General features: G+C 39.8%; 1 protein-coding gene across 3 annotated transcripts in view; it reads right to left on the bottom strand.

The window, feature by feature from the left end:
- The window catches only part of RALGAPA2 (Ral GTPase activating protein catalytic subunit alpha 2), a 300833-nt gene that overhangs the window by 73953 nt on the left and 206626 nt on the right, over nt 1-20254 (bottom strand). For all 3 annotated transcript variants that reach the window (XM_081097210.1, XM_081097209.1, XM_081097211.1), the window contains 2 exons: nt 17022-17180; nt 6538-6665 (listed from right to left, as the gene is read on the bottom strand). In XM_081097210.1, the coding sequence (XP_080953336.1) occupies nt 6538-6665; nt 17022-17180 (287 nt within the window). The remainder of the gene's footprint in view (nt 1-6537; nt 6666-17021; nt 17181-20254) is intronic.

Raw genomic sequence — 20254 nt, 5'->3', positions numbered from 1 at the left:
TGTTGGATGGAAGAGGGGTTGAGCTGAGCTATGGTACATACACTACTAGAGACACAAGGGACCCAGTCAATGGGTGATCCATGAATTAACGCATTTTGGCCACAGTGAAGTCACCAGCTCCCATGGGCCCACATTTCTCTGTCCTATCTGCCAGATGATTATGACACTTTATCTTGTGTTTTACTGAAATTAAGATTTATATTTTTAAGTTTTCTCTAATCTCTGAGAATGAGCGTGTTTGGGATATTTTATTTGTGAACTAATTCTTTTCTGAAGGATCACATGCCATTTAACAACCTAGTCTAACAATTTTACAAGGAATCCATGCAACATCCCCAAATTCACCCTTTAATCCTTTGAAACGAGGAAATTTTCCTGTTTTCAATACTAGGTGCCGACTTTTAAGACGTGAGTTCTAAAAAAAAAGTTCTTGTGATTCTGAGACTATTATAAAACAGTTCTAAAACCAGACATATGTGGCCTTAAAGGCTGGGCCTTACTTGCAGGGGCAATTCTTTTTTATTCTTAACCCTTTTCGGTCCAACCTCAAGGCTGACTCAATAGACCAGGCGCTAGGAGCAGGTCCAATGTCGAGCAATAAGAACATTAAAAAGTTCAACATTCAATCCCGTCAATTAATTTGGACTAGGCTGTTTGAATTCCAAAAATAACATTGGACTGCAAAGGATTAATGTGTTCTCAGTGATTGGAGTTTTTCTTCCTACACTAAGACACTTGCTGCCCCTTCTCATGTGAAGAAGGCAGAGGACAACTTGGATTGGGCTGAGAATGATGACCTCTGTCAGCACAGGGCGGAGCTCCTTTCTTAACCCTGGTTTGAATACGAAGGCATCAGTCCACTCTATGCAACCACACTGGCTGCTCTTATATGCCTCCCTTCTTCTTTCTCAGAGAAATAGTCTTAATTTTATAATTAAAAAATCCCTCATTTCTTATTCCCTTTACAACCTCAACCCATGCATGGGGATATGCCATTTTTACCTCTGAACTCCACTTTTTGAAATGTGCTTCCCCATGACTGGGCACAGGTCTACTTGAGTTTTTCTCCCGTTCTTACACAATCTCAAGCACAAACTCATTATTTTCTGCAACATCCACAGTCACAAATCCAGTCTATTAAGTCGCTAAGGAATGTATCCAAAATAGTGGTTCCCCTCATTTGCTTCCTGTGTCTTCTGAGTGATGAGACTGCTTGCCAGACAAGAACTTCTCAAATGCTGATGCCCTAGCAGAACATACCTTGGATCTAATATGGAGCAGTGTAAATCTCTATTACACTATACTTTGTCTTTGGGCCTATGTACTAGTAGAAATGTGGGTTAGAGAAGCTTGTGCAGGCCTCCTGTGTGGATATCACTCCACTCGGGCTGCCGGTCTTCAGCCCAGCCCTCTCCTGTGCATTTTCCATTCTTAGACACTACAATCCTTTCTTTCTTTTTGGTGTTGCTATTATCTCAACTGTGTTTGCCTCTTTCCTTGAAGTAATTCAGTTCTAAGTCCTATTACACCCAATGCTCTATCAGAGGTCCTCAAACTTTTTAAACAGGGGGCCAGTTCACTGTCCCTCAGACATTCCACACATGCGCACTGCGGGCCCGGGACGAGTCGGCTGCTAAGCAGGACAGGCAGCGGCGGCAAAAACACCCGGCGGGCCGGATAAATGTTTTCGGCGGGCCGCATGTGGCCTGCGGGCCGTAGTTTGAGGACCTAGGTAAAGAGTCTAGGTAAAGACTTGAGGCTGCTAGAAGAGGCCATGGGTCTGACCTCCCCTCTCCTCCCTCCCCCAAGCCTATGTCTTGCTTGACTCTGCTGAAGGTAAAGCTTCATTTCCTCCTTGCTTTTCTGAGAAGCTATTTCTCCTTTTCCTCTACCTTCTTTCTCTTCACCACGCCCTCCCAAACCTACTCTTCCAGTGTGATGCTACACAAAGTCCTTGATCCTCTTCTCATCACCCTCTGCCCCGCAGCAAATCTAGCTGGTCCACACTGAGTTAGTCTACCTGCTTTATGTAGGCATCCAATCCATCTCCCTGCCACTGCCCGAGAAAGGCCCTCACGTACTCTTTGAACTCCTTCCACTGCCCCTGCAGTGCCTTCGTCCTGTCCATCGTGCGTGTGTGTATGTGTGTGTGCGTGTGTGTGTGTGTGTGTGTCTTCCACACTCTGCTGTATGAAGCATCTATGCCTAATGCCTAGGACAATGCCTAGAACATGGAAGGGACATAGGAAATGTTAGCAAAGGCATAACTGGTTCTGCATGGCAAAATACACCACTGAGTACCACTTGCCTCATTTTCATACACCTCTCTTAAGTATATGAAGACAAACGGAGGAAATTAAAGTTTTTCTCAGAAAGAAGAACAAAGATCCCACTGGAGATAAAAGAAACAGGAGAGGAGGGCCATTTTTGAAGGTGTATACAGTGAAACAAAACTTACCAATATTAAGAAGTCATGAGTATAAGAGAAAAGTTCTGGTATTATCAAATATATCTACTAATTGCAAAGGAAACTAAATGTGAATGTGAAAGAATGAGGTACAAAATTACTTTTTCTTAGGCAGCCCCATTCTCTCAGTCAAATGCTGACATTCCAGAGAGGAGAGATGGCAAGTGCCATTGAGGCTATTGTTCTGTTGAAGTGGACGTTTATTTTAAAAAGCCACCATCTGTCTGATTCAGGGTGAACTCCTCCGAATGGGCACAATGCATATTGTGTGCAATCTTTTTCCTGAAATAAGTTATCTGAGGAGGAGAATGAAAGCTCTGGCTCAAATGCTTTTGGAAACTTTTATCAACTGACCATGGCTTGGTTTTGGAATCTTTAGTTGGCTTGGGAACTGTAAACATGACATGTGGCAAGCTTCCCATTTATAACACTCTGAGGCACAGGCACAGGCCCTCTGATTGCCCACAAGGGATAGAAAAGCAGATGGCAGGTGAGTTGGCCCTCATCACTCAGAAGAGCAGTGGCCACAGGACGAAGGCTCCACCGGACAGATTGGATTTAGCCCGCCAAGGAAGTTACCAGAAAACCCAGAGGGAACAAAGGGACTAGGCTGAACTGTGACTAAGGCTACTTTCCAACTGTGTTAATATTTTTAGATCATGTAAGTCAATGGTATTTCGCAGTTTCCTATGAGCCTTCACACTGTTCTAATTTTTTTTTATCATTTAGCCAAGGGTACATCAAATAAGAACTCCTTTGATAAAGGTTCTAAGCTGGATTTACTGCTCAAAAAGATCCTAAGATTTACAAAAAACAAAGGCATATCCATCCCAACAATGCTCCCAGTCCTCTGCTTAATAAGAAATGCTGTATTTTCTTGAATATTACTGAACAAAATTGATATGGAACTGCCCACATTTCTACTTCTAGTTAAATGTAAGACTGAATGTCAACCGACACTATTCAAGGCAGTTAAGCATCATCATTAGCTGGAAACAAACAGCTATTGCAAACTAACACCACTGCCTCTTCATTAACAGGTTCAATGTTTAGCTCTCCATGGTCAGTACAAAGGATTTACAGAACATCTGAACTACACAGCATGCCCTTTGCTCATAAAACAGTCATCTGGATACCTAGAAAGCAAATGACATTTTGATGAAATGAGCAGTTTGGCAATGTTCTACTTAACAACTGCAATCTAAATATCAGAAACAAAACGAGAACACAGCAGTGTCCATATAAATGGCCCGTGTTGACAAAGAAATGCCCCTTTCTTTGCCGATACCCACTACTATACCTAATTCTAGGGAAACTGTAATAGTAACTCTTTCTCAGATTTTTGCTCTCTTAAATGAACTGTGTCTTCTAGGGCCATGCACACAAGCTGCTTCATTCCTTAAAGGGTCTTAGTTCATAAATCAACACAGTTTTTCCAAGGGCTATACTGTCAGCTTTAGGAAGGAGAATAAAATCTAATAAACTCCAGGTCCAGAGTTCTCCAACTTACACTGGGTGGTGGTGGGTAAGGGGCTGTTCCGAATGGGCTCCAGACAGGGCTTCATGGGCCTGTGACTGAGCAGCTGCTTATGACAAGCCCTGCTTGGTTTAATGTTCTGCTGATGCCACCTGGAAATTCTTAACAATTTCTCCTTTGGTTTTGTGTTCTGCACTTTAAGTCTGATGAGACAATGGAGCATACACATGGGCAGAGGAGACACACACAGTATGTGGTCTGCTGGCTCCTTGCCACTCGCCCTATGAGCACAGGATACCAGTTATGCCTGGAGTTTGGAGTGACCTTGGAATGACCCAAAGAAAGCACCTGGGAAGTGTGGTACAGTCTATGGCTGAGTAAGCAGAGACCCGCCTACACGGAGAGGCCACACTCTCCATCGGAACCAGATCTTGCTTTGAATGCAGAAAAAAAATAAGGGTGTCTTACTTCACATGAATATCCAAGGAACCCTATGTAGCCTTACTGTGTTACTTCCATGTACAGATGTTCCTCGATTTACAATGGAATTTAAACCCATCGTAAGTTGAAAATGCATTTAATACACCTAGCCCACTGAACATCATCGTTGGGCAAATCATCGGACACAATAAATACAGTGGAGAGCATTGGTTGTTTACCCTCGTGATTATGTGTCTGGCCCCTACACTTCCCCTCTACCTGAGGCCCTGGCTCAGGCAGCCTGGATGCTGTACTCAGAACAGAACTTGCAAGGCAGGCCATGAGATTTAAGGGTTATGGAAGCTCAGCTTCCTCAGGTACCACCCAGAAAACCATCTCTGCTGAAAACATGCTCTTACATGTGTCACAAGCACCCTGATGGACTTGACCATGCAGAAAATCCTAAAAAAAACCCCACAAATTTACCACTTGAAAACACTCTGACCTTGTACTTGCTAAGTGTCCTCTGCCAAAATGCTTTCCTGCTGCCTGGGCACAGCTTCTCTCTCATCCCTCTAACCTCAGTGTACACATTCTCTCCGATGAGGACTTTCCCCCACATTCACCTTCCTCCCATTTAGCTGTTTTACAGAACTTCATGAGCTTCTTTGTCTTTCCTGTAAAGCACAGGGCAAGAACCTCATCTGCAATGTTCAACAAAATAACCAAGCATGTATTTTATAATGAGAAGTTAGACGGGTGGAGGTGACGTGACAAAAGCCAAAATGGACTTATATACAAAACGGAATTTTTGTTTGCAAATAATTTTCTTGCCTTGATTCAACATATTTGATGGATGAGTGTCCCACGCATCCTAGTTGACATGCAAACTGACAAACCAATTGCAGAACACGGCTTTCTCATTTCTGCCAAGACCTCTTTTCAATGGCATGTGAAATAAAAACTCCATGCTGTAGGCTGAATCTATACCAGCCATGAGATTAAGTCTAGAGTGCTGTTGAAATCACCGCAAAGAATGCCATCTCCCAAACATGCACCGCCAGCCTGAACAAAGCATCAGGGAGCATGCTGAAGGGAATAATGCTACCCTGGCCCCTGGGGAGGGACCAGATGGGACCTAATAGCTCTTTTCTACTTCTAATTTCTATGATAATTCCAAGTTGCCACATGGCATATGTATTTTTTTTTAATCTAAAAACAGAATATCAGTCAATGAAGTGACCAGGGTTTTAAAGTAAGGTATTTTTCATAAATTGTATCTATTCACACATGGTATTTCTCACTCACCCCTCACCTCCAACCTCCAGTGACATATCATTTATGGTTAGGTTGGGAGAAGTAGAGAGAACCAGGTCAAATGCAATATGTTTATAATCATTATCAATACCAGTTAGAAACAAAGGTTTATTAGGAGATTAGATGCCTTTTACAACAATTTTATGACGTCACCTTAATTTCTTTTTCTTATAATCAGAGATCATGCCTGGATTTTAAAGCGGTAGCATGCCAATTAACGTTTGATAAAAATTACAAAAGTGAAATTTCTTCTGTTTTTAGAGAAGATCAAGAATTAGAGAAGTGACGGTAATGATTTCGGAAAATTACAAAAGAATTTCTAGCCATTCCTACTGATGAGTTCAAATGCAACTTGGTTAAGGACACCTTTTCCTGTCCTCCCAACCGGATGCGACTTCTCTTGCCTCTGACCTCCTCCTCGACTGCTGTTTGTACTCTCTGGTGGCACTTGCCACACTCTTTGATTTATTAGAGTCATTTCATTTGCTGTTGGTTTCTGGTAGGCCTTCTGAGTGACCTCACAACAGACTGCAACAAATGGGGGTGGATGCAGGAGGAGATTGAACTTGAGGAAATACCCGAGAACATATATATGGACATCTCTTTAGTCACAGCTTCTTAGTGCAAACTTATGTGACTAAATTATGAAGAAAAAAAAAACAACCTCTAAGTTTAATGCAACATGGAATTGTTATAGTTAATAAAAATTAACAAATGATATTATGTCATTGCAACAAAAATTGAAAACCGTTTTCCCTCTTCAGCCAAGTTGTTAATACTTACCTCTGATGAAAAACTGCCAGGATTCTGGGTTCTGGGGTAGTTAATAAGTTGCATATTTAAAGCAAAAAGATACAAGCTCTGGTAGAGTGGGATGAGGCACTTCACGGCCCTGCTGGCGTTGATGCACGTGGCACATATGAGGCTTGGCAGTAGCTTCCCACTCACTATGGCTCCATCAAACAGAGGCCCAAAAAATGGAACCTGTGGATTCAAAACAGAAAAACACTTAATTTTCAAAAAACCAGTTAAAGTCAAACCAAAGATATGAGAACCACCAATGGGTGTCTCAGACCTGCCATGACCATGGGCTGTTGCCCACAGAATAAATGCTGACCTGAACGGGACACAGGTTGAGGGCTTTTGAATCAAGCGAAAAAGGATTGCTCCACAATGCTCCTCTACTATGGCCTCTTTATCTTTAGCAAAGCTTCTAATGTCAAATTGTTACCAGGTTATTCTTTCGTTTCCTGATGTCATTTACAGAAAGGCATTATTCCTTTTATAAGTGCCTACATCCTGTGGATTGTGCACAATAAGCAGCCTTGTCTCACTGCATACCTCTAGCTTTGCATCCTTCTGAAGCCAATTTTGGAACTGGAAAAATTTCTGCATGGATCTTGATTTATATTAACTATTAATAGAGATGATGATTATTCCTGTTAGCATCTTATAGTCCTCGTTCTGCTTGAACCTTCTTTCTCTCTGCTTCCAATATTTGCATTATTCTCATTTCCCTCTTTTTCTTTTTTAACAGAGGCTCAGCTTTCCTTCACTGGACCCACTTCTATATATATATAGGCAACCCATGAAGTTTTGGTGTCTGCCATTTTTGGATTTTTTCTTCTTCTCTCTCTCTCACTTCTTTTTTCCCATCAGAATTTCATAAACTGGACTCCATTCACTAATGCAGAGATTGTCAGCTTCATGAGGTCAAGGATTGGGTCGGTCTTGTAACTCTTGTATTTATTCACCCTCACATTTGCTCATTCACTCACTCAAAACCTTTTATTATGTGACAAACACTATTCTACTCACTAGGAACACAGCAGTGAATAAAAAAAAAAATCCAGATTTCACTGGGCTTAGAATTTATTGGAGGTTTCAGAGAATATACAGCACAAATACATAAAATATATGAAGTAAAGGTGCTAAAGTGAAAAATAAAGCAGGGAAGAGCAATAGGCCTCTTTTTGAGGGGGGAAGTTCTCCACATGGCCAGGGAGAGCTTTAAGCATAAGATGATATTTCAGTAAAGACCTGACAGAAGTGAGGAAATGATCTCCAAGCTATGATGTCATCTGATAGAAAAGCATTACTGGCAGAGGAACAGCAAATACAACTGCGTGAGCAAGAAAAAGAACAGAAGGAGATAAAGTTGGACAGGTAGTAATAGGGCCTTGTAGGAAGTTTTAAGTATTCTAGATTTCTGCTCTGAGTAAGAAGACAGCTGTGGGAGTTATGATCTAACCTGCATTTTAAAGGTACTGTCTGGCTGTTATTTTGGGAAAGTTATGGACATCAGTTAGGAAGTTAGTGAATAATTCATGCAAGAGATGATGATGGCTTGGAACAGAATGGTAGCAGGAGAAATGGGAAGAGGTGGTTGGTTTCTGGATATAGTTTGAAGGTAGAGCTGACAGGATTCTCTGAGGATTATTAATAAAGTGAAAGAGAAAAGAAGAATAAAAGGAGTCAAGGATGATGCCATGGTTGTGTAGTCTGGCACTTGGAAGGCAGGAGCCACTTTTTCCTGAAATGGAGAAGACTGAGTGTGTGTGCGTGTTTGTGTTTGTGTGTGTGTGTGTGTGTGTGTGGGGGGTCATTAGCTCAATTTTACACATGCTAAGCTTGAGATGCCTATTAGATGCCAGTGGTAATGTGGTAATGTATGAAGGCAGCAGAATATATATCAGCCTAGAAGTCAAGGAAGGGGCTCAGGGTAGAGAATTTACAGAGTTATTAATTTATAGATGGGGCTGACAGTCACAAGATGGGATAATCAGATGAGCAAGAAAAGAGGTTCAAGGACTATATTTTGTGGCCCTCCAACGTTTGGAGGTTGGAGACATGAGGAAGAATTTGCAAAGAAGATTAAGAAGGAGTGGCTGAAGATTGAGAAGCAAAACCTCCAATAAGTAGCACCGTACCTGGCATATGGTTAGAATGCAAATACCTGTTGGATAAGTAAATTAATGAACATGTAAAATAATTTAGATTAATGAATGAATATGGGTCTCCAGCCTAGGTCTTCTGACTTGTGTCAAGGACAATCTGTAGAACACCTTTTCTATTACTGGTCTCAGGGGAGGGTCTTGGGATCCAATGGTGAAAGGTTGTATTTGCCCATAGGAACTTACATAAGACAACTATGGACTATAGCTCGCAACAAAGATGTAAAAAACCTTTACAAATTGTTAGCAAATCAAATGCAGCAATATACAAAAAAGATATCCTGACCAAGTGGTATTTTCCATTAAAAATAAGCAAAGTTGATTTAACATTCATAAATCCATCAATGCAATTTACTACATTAACAGAATAAAGAAGATAAACTACATAATATAAAGAAAGCATGAATAAAAATTCATGATATAAAACATTTCCCAGCAATCTGGGAATAGATTTGATAAAGTTTTAAAGGAAAAAAGTATTATATTATAATTAATGGTCAAATATTAAATGTTCAGCCTGAGGTTTGAAAAGTCTCACTTCTTCTATTCAACATTTTGAAGATCCCTGTTATTATAATAAAGAAAAATAAGAAAAAGAAAAAAGGAACTTAAAGATTAAAAAGAAGTAGTTATTTTTATTCACAGATAATATGATAGTGCACACAAGAAATCCAAAGTTAACTAGAACTAATAAGTAAATTTTGAAAGATCACAGGATATAGTATTTCCTTGAAATCAGTATTTGTGAATGTTAGCAACTAACAACTGGAAAAATAACATTTAAAAATGCTGTTTGTGATAGCATCAAAAGCATCGAATATTTAAAAATAAATGTGACAAAAAGCTCTGGAAGACATCTACAGTTACAATGAAAGACAACTTGAATAAGTGGAAAGATGTACAATGTTCACGGATTGGAAGTTTCCATACTGTTACGATATCAGGTCTTCTGAAATTGAGTTATAGATTCTACACAAACCAAATAAAAATTCTAGTAAGCTCTTTTTATAGATATGGACAAGCTTATTCTAAATTTATATGGAAATAAAAAGACATAAATTAGTCAAGACAATTATAAGAACTATGTTACTTGACATAGTGCCCTGGCATGAAGCAGCCTCAATAGATATATGCTGCCTGAATGACTGAATGAAGGCCTCCAGTTCCCCAGGCTCTGAGGGCTAGACAGTAACCAAATCTGTTGCTTCTCTTCACATTCCTAGAATAAGATCTGTTGTGACCGTCTGTCTTTTACTTCATGGAGATGGCTGAAAGGTCAGAGAGAAAGAGTGACAGGCGTGGCCCTTGTGTCCTGAGCAGGCGTCCGTAGCAACATCTCTTCTTTTGTTTGGTGGATGTGAGAAAAGGGCTCCACAGTTAAAACACAGAGATGTAAAAACGGCAAAGATTGGGCAAAACTATTTTGAGATTAGTACCTACAGTACAGAGGAAGCAGTCAGATCTGAGGAAACTCAAATGGGAACAAAGAAGGATGGGATTTAGTTCTACTATTGATGGCAACTGAGTGTTTCCTCCTTAAACGCAGTACTGGGAGAGTAGGCATCTTAATTCCAAAGGAGAAAAATCAAGGAACGAGTCCTCATCTTCTAAAATCACTCACTGTTGCCTAGTTCCAGTAACAATGACAACAAAGAAATAAGAAAATAAGAAAGAATAATTTTTTCCTTCTCTCTTTAGCAACACCACACTAAAAAAAAAAATAGTTTATTTAAAATATAGTCCTAGAAAAAAATAAGTGCACTTTCTCCTATGACGTCCAGTAAAAGCTGCCCAAAGGTGAACCTGTGTGATAGGATTCATGCAGAAAACAAAACAACAAAACCAACAACAAACAACAAACTAATGAATTTCAGATATAGCACAGAAAATATATCTGTAAGGATAAATTCTCTAATTCTGGGGGCAAATTCTTAGAAGAGATATGTACTCTATAGTTTAGGAAAGCAGACATCAAAAAGATGAAAGCAAATAGGAGGGCAATTCTATGAATAAAGTTGTTTCAGGAGAAATGGTTTATTTATTTTTGTTTTATTATTATTTTTTTAATCCTCACCCAAGGAAATTTTTTCCATTGGTTTTTAGAGAGAGTGGAAGAAAGAAGGACGGAGAGAAATACCAATGTGAGAGAAACACATCAATTGGTTGGCTCCTGCAATGTGCCCTGACCAGGGCCCAGGCTGGGGAGGAATCTGTAACTGAGGTACATGCCATTGACTGGAATCAAACCCACGACCCTTTGGTCTGCAGGCCAATGCTCTATCTAGCCATTGAGCCAAATGGCTAGGGTGAGTAGAGATGGTTTAAAAGAGTTGTGAGGCTCTTTTGAAAACAGTTGTATGATCACAAAAATGTGGAAGAATATGAATGGGCATCATCATGAGAAATAGCAGTAATAAGATTAACATTCATTGAGAACAAAGTCACGTTTTGTAGCTCAGAGGTAGACGGTGAGAGCTGTCTTGCTTTCTGACAGGAAGCAGGATCTACCATTTGCCACTGGGTGTACATTCACACCCTGCCTCTGGCTGGCCACAGGAAGGAGGAGAAGGCAAAGGAGAATAAGATGTATATATCACAGACCAACTAAAAAAGGGGAAAACAATGTCAACTCTTGAGGAAGATCAACTGAGCAGTGATTCTCAATGGCCAAATTGTTATGAAAGCTAAAGCAGGAGGTAAGAGTTAATCATAGGCTATAGATTTTTACCATCTGTACTGAAGCTCATCTTATATATAAATGCTCTTATTATTTTCTGGCAACTGCTTGTGGGTGAATCAGATAATCTTTCAAAAGCTGGACAAAAGGAACAACATAAATCCCTTGTATCCAGAGACTTGCTCTAATTAGGAGTGGCAACAAATTAGAGAATAAATTTGATTTTGATGTAACATCTGCGAATGACAGCTGCCTTTTCACCAAATTCTCAATGACATTCCTTTACTAAAAATAATAACAATAATAATAAATTACCAAAACAGAACAAACTGCAGTAATTCATTTAATAATGTATTTTAGTACATTCTGGTTATTTTCAGTTATCTTTTCAAAATAAATGATTCTTTACATATTCAAAAGTTAACTCACTTTCCCCAAGAATTTCCCAGAGTATTTTAAAGTGTATGACTTAATCTCAAAAAGGTTATTTTATTGGGGTTGAGATAAATATTTAAGAAAACTGCACATTTGAAACAAAAAGAAATTTATACAGCCTTGGTATAGTCCAAGCATGTCAAACTTGCGGCCCACAACGAATATTTTTGCAGCCCAGCCAATATAATGGTATGTAAGAAAACTTTTAATAAAAATTCCATAACTTGATTTTTACAATATCCTGTTATACATAATTATAATGAACTACAATGTTCGCTAATGACTGATTACTATAATCGTGTTGCATTCATTTCCCTTACGCGCCTTGCATGCAGGCGCACCCTTTCTCTCCACTAATACTAGCAGCGAATATTTTAGCAGCCAATTGCCACTGACTTGTTTGGTGTGAGGAACAGGAAATATTTTGCTTTCGGAGAACAAGAAAACTAGGTTTATTTGCGTTATGCTTATTAATTTGTGCATTGATTCAGTGTCTGGTAAGCTAATGTTCAAGAAAAAAATATTAATTTTATTAAAATGTTCTATTATTTTATGTTAACGGTGACTCATTTATTTCAGCCCTTTGTATTCTGCATGTCTCTATTGAAATAAACCTATGTTTCTATGAAAATTGAAGCTTTTGTTTTTTTGCGGCCCACATAAACTTAAACCTTGTTTATTTGACTGACCCGTGTTAGCCTTTGAGTTTGACATACTTGTTGTAGTCAGACACACTCCCTATATAATGAAGCCACACTAGTCAAAGATTTTCTTTCAAACACAAGTACCAACACTGGCTCCTCTTGGCCTCACAGGTGCAAAGGTCTAGTGACTTCTGGTGCATTAATTCATCTTACCCAGCATTTCTGGGCACTTGTTCTGGGTGAAGGCCCTGGGCTGGCTGTCTTCCTGAAGAGGGACACATACACACACTCACTCGAGTCTGCAAGCAGCCTGGCGGGTTGGGACAACTTAGGAAAAGATGGGCATTTAGGCATGAGAGCATCCAGCCTTGAAGGGGCACAGAGGACCCTGAAAGGGCGGTAAAGAGAATTTGGAACCCAACCTGAATGTGACGGGAAGCTGAGGCCCAAAGAAATTGAGAGGTCTGCCCCAGATGCCCACCCACTTGTGGCAGCATTGGAGCTGGTCCTTTGGGATACCATCTCCTAAAGTTTAAAATGATTACTCTTTTCTGCCTGTACTTCTGAGAAATGATTCCATCACCCTCCCTATTTCTCCCATGCCCATATCTACCACGACTGAGTAAAGTAGCATGTGGAGAACATGCTACTTCGTTTTTCAATTACAACACGGACACTCTGGTTGAGGTGATCAAGAGAATCCTTCACAAGCTTCCTCTTTTTTTCAGCTGCTCCTGGGCTAGGCTGCCTCAGCATGCCACCCTGTGGTCAGACAGTCACTAATGTGCTTGGAGATAAACATGCCCAAAGCACTAAAACTTACTTTCACAAATTCATAAAAATAAGTGTTCTGAACATCAGTATTACTGACACTTACTGGAAGAAGGAAAGCAATACGGGTACTGACTGCAGTGTGGGAGCTTTATGAATCACCTTTCTGCAGAACAAATTGGACATTTTAACAAGCCCTTTAAATCACTCATATGCAAGTCTTCCCCGACTGCCAACTTAGTAATGAAAGTAGAAAAAACAGAAGTCTGACAATAGCACATTTCTTTTCTGTAAACAAAGACTACTGTGTCGATATTTGTGAAGATGGACTTACTCTGAAAGTAATTTCAGTGAAATGACGCTGCTAAGCACACTGATTTTTATTTATTTCTTCTTTAAAAACTTTAATAAAAAGCTCAAGAAGTGAGCAGGTCCTTTTATGCGTAAGGGTTTTATATGCTCAATGTAAGCACACCCATACTTCTTCAGCATACCATTTCAAAAATGCTGTGTAAGAGGTGGTGGATTCTGCCAGACACATAATTTGTATATTTAAGGGAAGTGTATGGAATGAAAAAGCAAAATATGTTAAATTTCAAAGGACTTGAAAGCAATGCTGTCTGTGAGCTTGTATTACAAATAGCCCTACATTATTACATACACTATTAATGAGGCCGAATGAATGAGGGTACAATTTTGAATATGCATGACTCTGTCCAATGAGCAGGACTTTTGTGTACTGATGAGATTTCTTTTCCTCCTAAAAAAAGGATTAAAATTATTTTTAGAGAGAAGTATGGCTTCCCAGAGACCAGTCAAATAAAGGTACTTAGACCACTGAGTCACACTATATTCAGATGAAATATACAGGTGCTGAAAGACTCTACCTAGAATTTTTGAAATTTGTACATCTCCCATCCTCCCAAAAGGAATATTCCTCAACTTTCAGCAGCTGCATCATTACAATTTCTAAGCAAAAATAATGATTTTTGGTGGAGATTCCTAAATGTTGGCAAGGTTAAATAAATAAACCTTCTGAGCACAAAGCCTTCACTTTCATAGTAAGGAGCACAAGTTAAAAGACTAGGGAATGGGTAAATTATTGCACCAAATGGCTGAGAATTAATCTCTGCTGACTAGCTGTAATCTAACGAGACGTCTGTGTCCCAGGGAGCCCGCAGCATGTCCCTGGCGGTATGTGCAGTGTGTCGAGTCTGCGTGGCACCCTTTGTCCTCGCTCACAGGCGGCCTTTCCCCTCATTGTCCATAATATCCTCATGCATCTGGGACGCGTGGAATGCATTCACACTAACAGACTGACCATTGTTTTCTCCCAGAAGCTTTGTTGAGCAAAGACTGCATCACGGTTACTGATAATTATATTGCTTAATTAATCAAGACAAAAAAAATTTGCAAATCATTGCCTGGTTGCCAAGCAGGGAGATAAAAAATGACAATAATACAAGCTGAAGCAATATAACAAAAGTAACAGCTATCTGATCAGAAATTCTTATATAATGAAGCTATTAATGCTAAATCGGTTAATGTTAACATTGCTCCAGGTGTCTCTACTTAGATGCAAACAAAAAGGCTAACATTATGGATATAAAAGGCCAAATGTTGCCATGGATTCTGTAACCTGATAGAGAGGACAGCCTTTTCATTTGATTAGGGAATGCAATTTAAATACCAGGGACTGAAGCCAAACAAACAGACTTTCCCTCCACAAGCCTCTTGCATTCACCCTGGGGTCAGTGGTTGGTGAACAAAAGGTCAGCCACACTTGCCCTGGAAATGTCTGGATTAATTTTATTACATTGTAATGGTTTGTACTTTAAATGTAGGGATAACACTAAATTTCCAGTTGGTCATTATTCTCTTCTTCCCTTTAGGCTTTTTGAATTGAAATATTAAGAATGTGATTTGCTCAATTCATCTTGCCAGAATTCATGACCAAATTTTAAAACTTAAATACATTGAAAATTTTAAAAAGGTATGTTACTTGTTTTCATGCATTATAAGTGTAATATATTTCATGTTCTTTATATATTATAGAAATAAAGGCAACATTTTTAAAACATTAAGTGATATTTTAGAGGGCCATGTTGAAAATGAACTAATATAACCAATTAATCCATACTAAATATTAAAGAAACACATTTTCCAGTTTTGAAAGTTACTGGATAATAAATTTATTGATTGTCTAATACTAAAATTTTTAGTTTAATTCTTAAAGTTGAAGTACTCTTTATGGATAAACATAAATGTTACTAGCACTAAGAGCATTTTCTTATAAAAAAAAAAAAAGAGAAAACTTCACATATGCAGAAACCTGAATCAAAGATAATACAAATATTTAATATGAAAAACTTTTGGCATCTTCGCTCCCTGAATAGAAAAGAAAGCTCCCTTTATGTCAGGCTTCTCACCAGCCAGAGGGGGACTTTTCTGAATTCGTGACCCATCCTGTACCTAGTCTGAGAAATAATTCTGTTAAGCTTAGGGATTATTATTTATTCTATTTTCATATAACAAAAATAGTAACAGCAATAATAATAATAATAATAATAACAACAACAATCACTAACACTAATAGTTAAAAGTTAAATAGCTTTTACTCTGGGCCAGGCACTGTTTGAAGCACCTTTCATTTTTTAGCTCACTTAATTATCCCGACTTTAACAGTTTACATTAGGTTATATACCTCAGTAAATCTCAGTTACCTATTTTAAAGCTTAAAAACACTGAGTATTTAGGATGGTAACTTTAGCTCCTTTAGAAGAATAATTTAGAATGTAATTTAAGATTATTTTTTAAGATTATTATTTTTAAGTACAAGTCATTTTCTTGAGGAGTGACTTAATACACTAAATGTTTAATTAATACACTTAAAAAACCCTTCTATGAATAATTCCAAAACAAATACAAGTCCCTATATAAAGCACTGCTGAAGTACCACTAAAGACATGGCAAGGATCAAAACTGCATCCATGCCCTAGCCGGTCTGGCTCACTGGATAGAGCGTTGGCCTGGGGACTGAAGGGTCCCGGGTTCGATTCCAGTCAAGGGCATGTACCTTGGTTGCAGGCACATCCCCAATAGGGGGTGTGCAGGAGGCAGCTGATCGATGCTTCTCTCTCATCAATGTTTCTAACTCTCTATCCCTCTCCCTTTCTCTCTGTAAAAAATCAATAAAATATATATTATAAAAAAAACCCCTGCAGCCAATTTAGTACATTGCACACAACCATTGGATGGTTCCAGCCTTTCCCATGATCAGTACCATATGGCATGGCTGAATGATACTGTGGCAGGTGTTTCAATGGCTAAATGTCATCACCTGGGCCATGCTACAGAAGGCCAGCCTCTTCCTGGACATACCCATAATCCTTTAGGCTTGACCCCCCCCCCCCCTTAGCAACAGTTAGCCAGGCTTGGCAAGCAGTGCTCATCTATTAGGCGAGGGTGAATTCTACAACCATAGCCATCCACAAAGGCTAGATGTGATATGGGGTTTGTTCAATTCTTATTATTATTCAATATGCCCCAAATTTAAAAGTATACTATTTTTAAATTACAAAATTTGAAACATTTTTAAAATCATACATTTAAAACATTTAAAAAAATCAGGCTAAGTAAATAATATATGGAATTCTGTGCTCATGATGAAAGATTCTTTGAAAATCCCAATTCTTACTTAATTCCTATAGCATCTATAATTCAGATACGTGTAAGCCATTTAACACTTTGGAAAAAAGTACCCTTTAACATATCTGTATCATTGTTTTTTAATAACAGTGAATCATATGGCAAACGTATGAGTCAGTTAATACAGTCAGTCAATAATGTGAAAATGTACCTCTGGTTTCTTCGTTATCGTGATAAAGAACATGTGATTCTTTATTGGGTAAATAATGATTGAAACGTCTCCAAAGGCGGTTGGGATAATGCCCCTGCGGTAGTCCCTGGAGTGTTCAGACCAGACGATGTGGACCTCGTCATTCCCCAAGTGACGAAGCTGCAATGGAAAATTGGCTCTTTATTAATCAGAGTAATACAAGCAGTTTATGAGGGGTCGTGGCTTACAAATTGAATTATAACACTCAGATGCAAAAATATTTTACTACCAAAAATGGCTGCAACACCAATGTCCTCTTTGAGGATTTGGAAGAGCACCAGGGCATGAAAACACAGCTCACCTATGAGACATATTGGTACTAAAATGATGCTCACATGCAAACATTATGGCTGGATGGGGAAAAGAGCTTTTCAAGGATTTTTAAAAATTAAATTTTACTCCTGCATCAAAGCCTCATGCTTTATATTGCTGAGCATGTCTATAACTAATTAACAACATGAGTCTTTTATTCCACATTATGATAGAGCTTTATAAGAATTTAATGGTTATTAAGAAAGAAATCTATAATAATAAAAGTGTAATATGCTAATTAGATCAGACGTCCTTATGGACGAAGCCAGGGCTGTGAGGGAAGCCCAGGTGTCTGCCGGCAGCTGGAGGGAAGCCAGCCCAGGTCCCAGGTGCCAGAGGGAAGCCAGTGCCGGCAGCTGGGGGAAGGAAGGCCTACTCTTGCACCAGTTTCATGTATCGGGCCTCTAATATGAATATAAGAGAACATAAGCCATTATAACACAATTGTTACCAAATACATAAAAACTAGACTTGTGATAAACCTTTAAGAAGTATGTATAGTGGGGAGGTGAGGCAGGGTTAAGAGATCAACCAAAGGACTTGTATGCATGCACATTAGCATAACCAATGGACATGGACACTGGGATGGTGGAAGCTTGCCCTGAGGAGGGGAGGAGTGGGAGGGAGGGGGTCAATCAGGGAAAAAGGAGACATATGTAATTCTTGAACAAAAAAAAATTAAGCCCCCTGCCCAAAGAAGTATATACTAATATAAATCATTTTTAAGAAACTAAAAAATATTACTTAAATGTAATAAGAACACTAGTACCTAGAATTTAAAGAGTGCCTTACTGTATAGAAAGTGTGCTCACACACATTGTTTTGCTTATTTTTTATGTTATCTAGTGGGGAGGCAATGTGGCTCAGGAAGTGAAGGTACCACCTACTCAAGGTGCATGAATAGTGGGTGGCAGAGAGGGCCTGGAAACCAGGGTTGGGCTCCTAATTCAGCACATTTTCTACTTTTCATGGCTATCTAAGTCTATGCCAAAAGCAACTTGTGCTGTCATAGCTCAAATAGGTTAACCCACTTATTATTTTATATACAGAGAGGCCATACAATTTAAAAGCAAGTCAGAGACTCCTGACCTTCTGAGGGGCTTTCACATGCCTCCAATGAGGGGCCTTTGCGAGTTCTTCCAGAGCTAGGCTCTGTCAGATGCAAGGACACCCGAGATAAAACCCTGCACGATGACTTCACGTCCTGGGCTGGAGAAAGCAGCGTAGGAAATCATCTAAGTAAGCCTTCAAGTGTGGCAAAAGAAACCAGATCATAAAGGTTAAAATGTTGACCAAAACTGAAGTGCTAAAACCATAAAGGCTGATTGGTGAAGGCCCTCTGACCTACCAAAAATGTGAGGTTTCAGGCCTCTCACACTGCAGGTCACCGTCAACTACTGCAAAAAAGCATTTCTGCTTCCTATATTATTTAATAGATTAAGCCTAAAAGTGTCTAAATTCAGAGGCACTTTAATAGAGATGTTGTCTCAAAGTTAATGTTTTATTTTTATCTTAAAACTAGTGGCCTGGTGCACAAAATTCATGCACTGGGGTAAGGGGTGGGGGAAGCCTGGACTGTGCCCTGTAACAGTGTGGGAGCCCTGAGATCCATCGCCCCAAAGAGGTAGGCCCTGTCCACCCATCTGGGGCTCCTCGATGGATTGCCCCAAAGAAGTAGGCCGGAGCCAGGGGTCCCGCTTCCACACTGTGCAGAGCCACGGGAAGCCCCAGGCGTTGCAGCACAGAGGCCTCCACCAGGCCCCGCGCCCAGGCTGGGCCACGCAGAGGCTATGGACCCCCGGTGCAGGTGTGCGGAGGCCTCCGCCGGGCCCTGCCCCCAAGTCCCTGCCCACCCACATCTGCTGCGCATGCAGCTCATGCTGATCGGTTGTTATGCATGAGGGTGTCCCGACCATTTGCATATTACCCTTTTATTAGTGTAGATCAGTGATGGCAAACCTTTTGAACTCGGCATGTCAGCATTTTGAAAAACCCTAACTTAACTCTGGTACCGTGCCACATATAGAAATTTTTTGATATTTGCAACCATAGTAAAACAAAGACTTGTATTTTTGATATTTATTTTATATATTTAAATGCCATTTAACAAAGAAAAATCAACCAAAAAAATGAGTTTGCGTGTCACCTCTGACACGCGTGTCATAGGTTCGCCATCACTGGTATAGATATGTAAAAAAAGGATGCTTTGGAATACTATTTAGTGAAAACATGTTAAAACATCTATATATATAAAAGCCAAGTGATCGGAATGATGGAATGACTGGAACAACTGGAACGACCTAATGACCAGTCGCTATGACGTGCACAGTGGGAGCTAACCAGCCTGATCGGGGCCCCAACTGGCCCCTCTCAAACTCCGACAGCCCCTCCCCTTGGCCAGCCCCGCCCTGATCGGCCACCCCACCCCAATTGGGGGTGGGGCCTGCCAGCCAACCTCCCACAGCCCCTCCCCTCAGCAGGCCCAGTCCCCATATGTGTATGAATTCGTGCACCAGGCCTCTAATATTAGTATAAAAACCATTTTCTTTATAGACTATTTGACCACAAAGGGAAAATCCAAAGTGACCCTAATGTGGCCTCCTTTCCATTTATAAGGTTACAAAGGAAGTTGGTTTGTTACAATGCCTTCTTACACTTCACTCTCTCTTTTTTTAAAAAGAGGTGGAACCTGTACCTTTGTACCAATATCGAGGGGCGCACGATTTCATCGTGTCTGAATATGGGCTCTGGGACTAATGCAACTGTGGGTGCAGACCACAAGTCACGATGATCCAGAACAACTGAACAGCATCTACAACTTTCTAAATGCAAAATCACTCACTACATTGTTTTCTTCTCCCCCCCCCCCCCCCACCTATAAA

This window comes from Myotis nattereri (genome assembly GCF_964212035.1).
Source record: "Myotis nattereri genome assembly, chromosome: 8".
In the NCBI taxonomy this organism is placed as follows: Eukaryota; Metazoa; Chordata; class Mammalia; order Chiroptera; family Vespertilionidae; genus Myotis; species Myotis nattereri.
The sequence above is the reverse complement of the archived record's forward strand: the minus strand, read 5'-3'. Positions and strand labels throughout refer to the sequence as shown.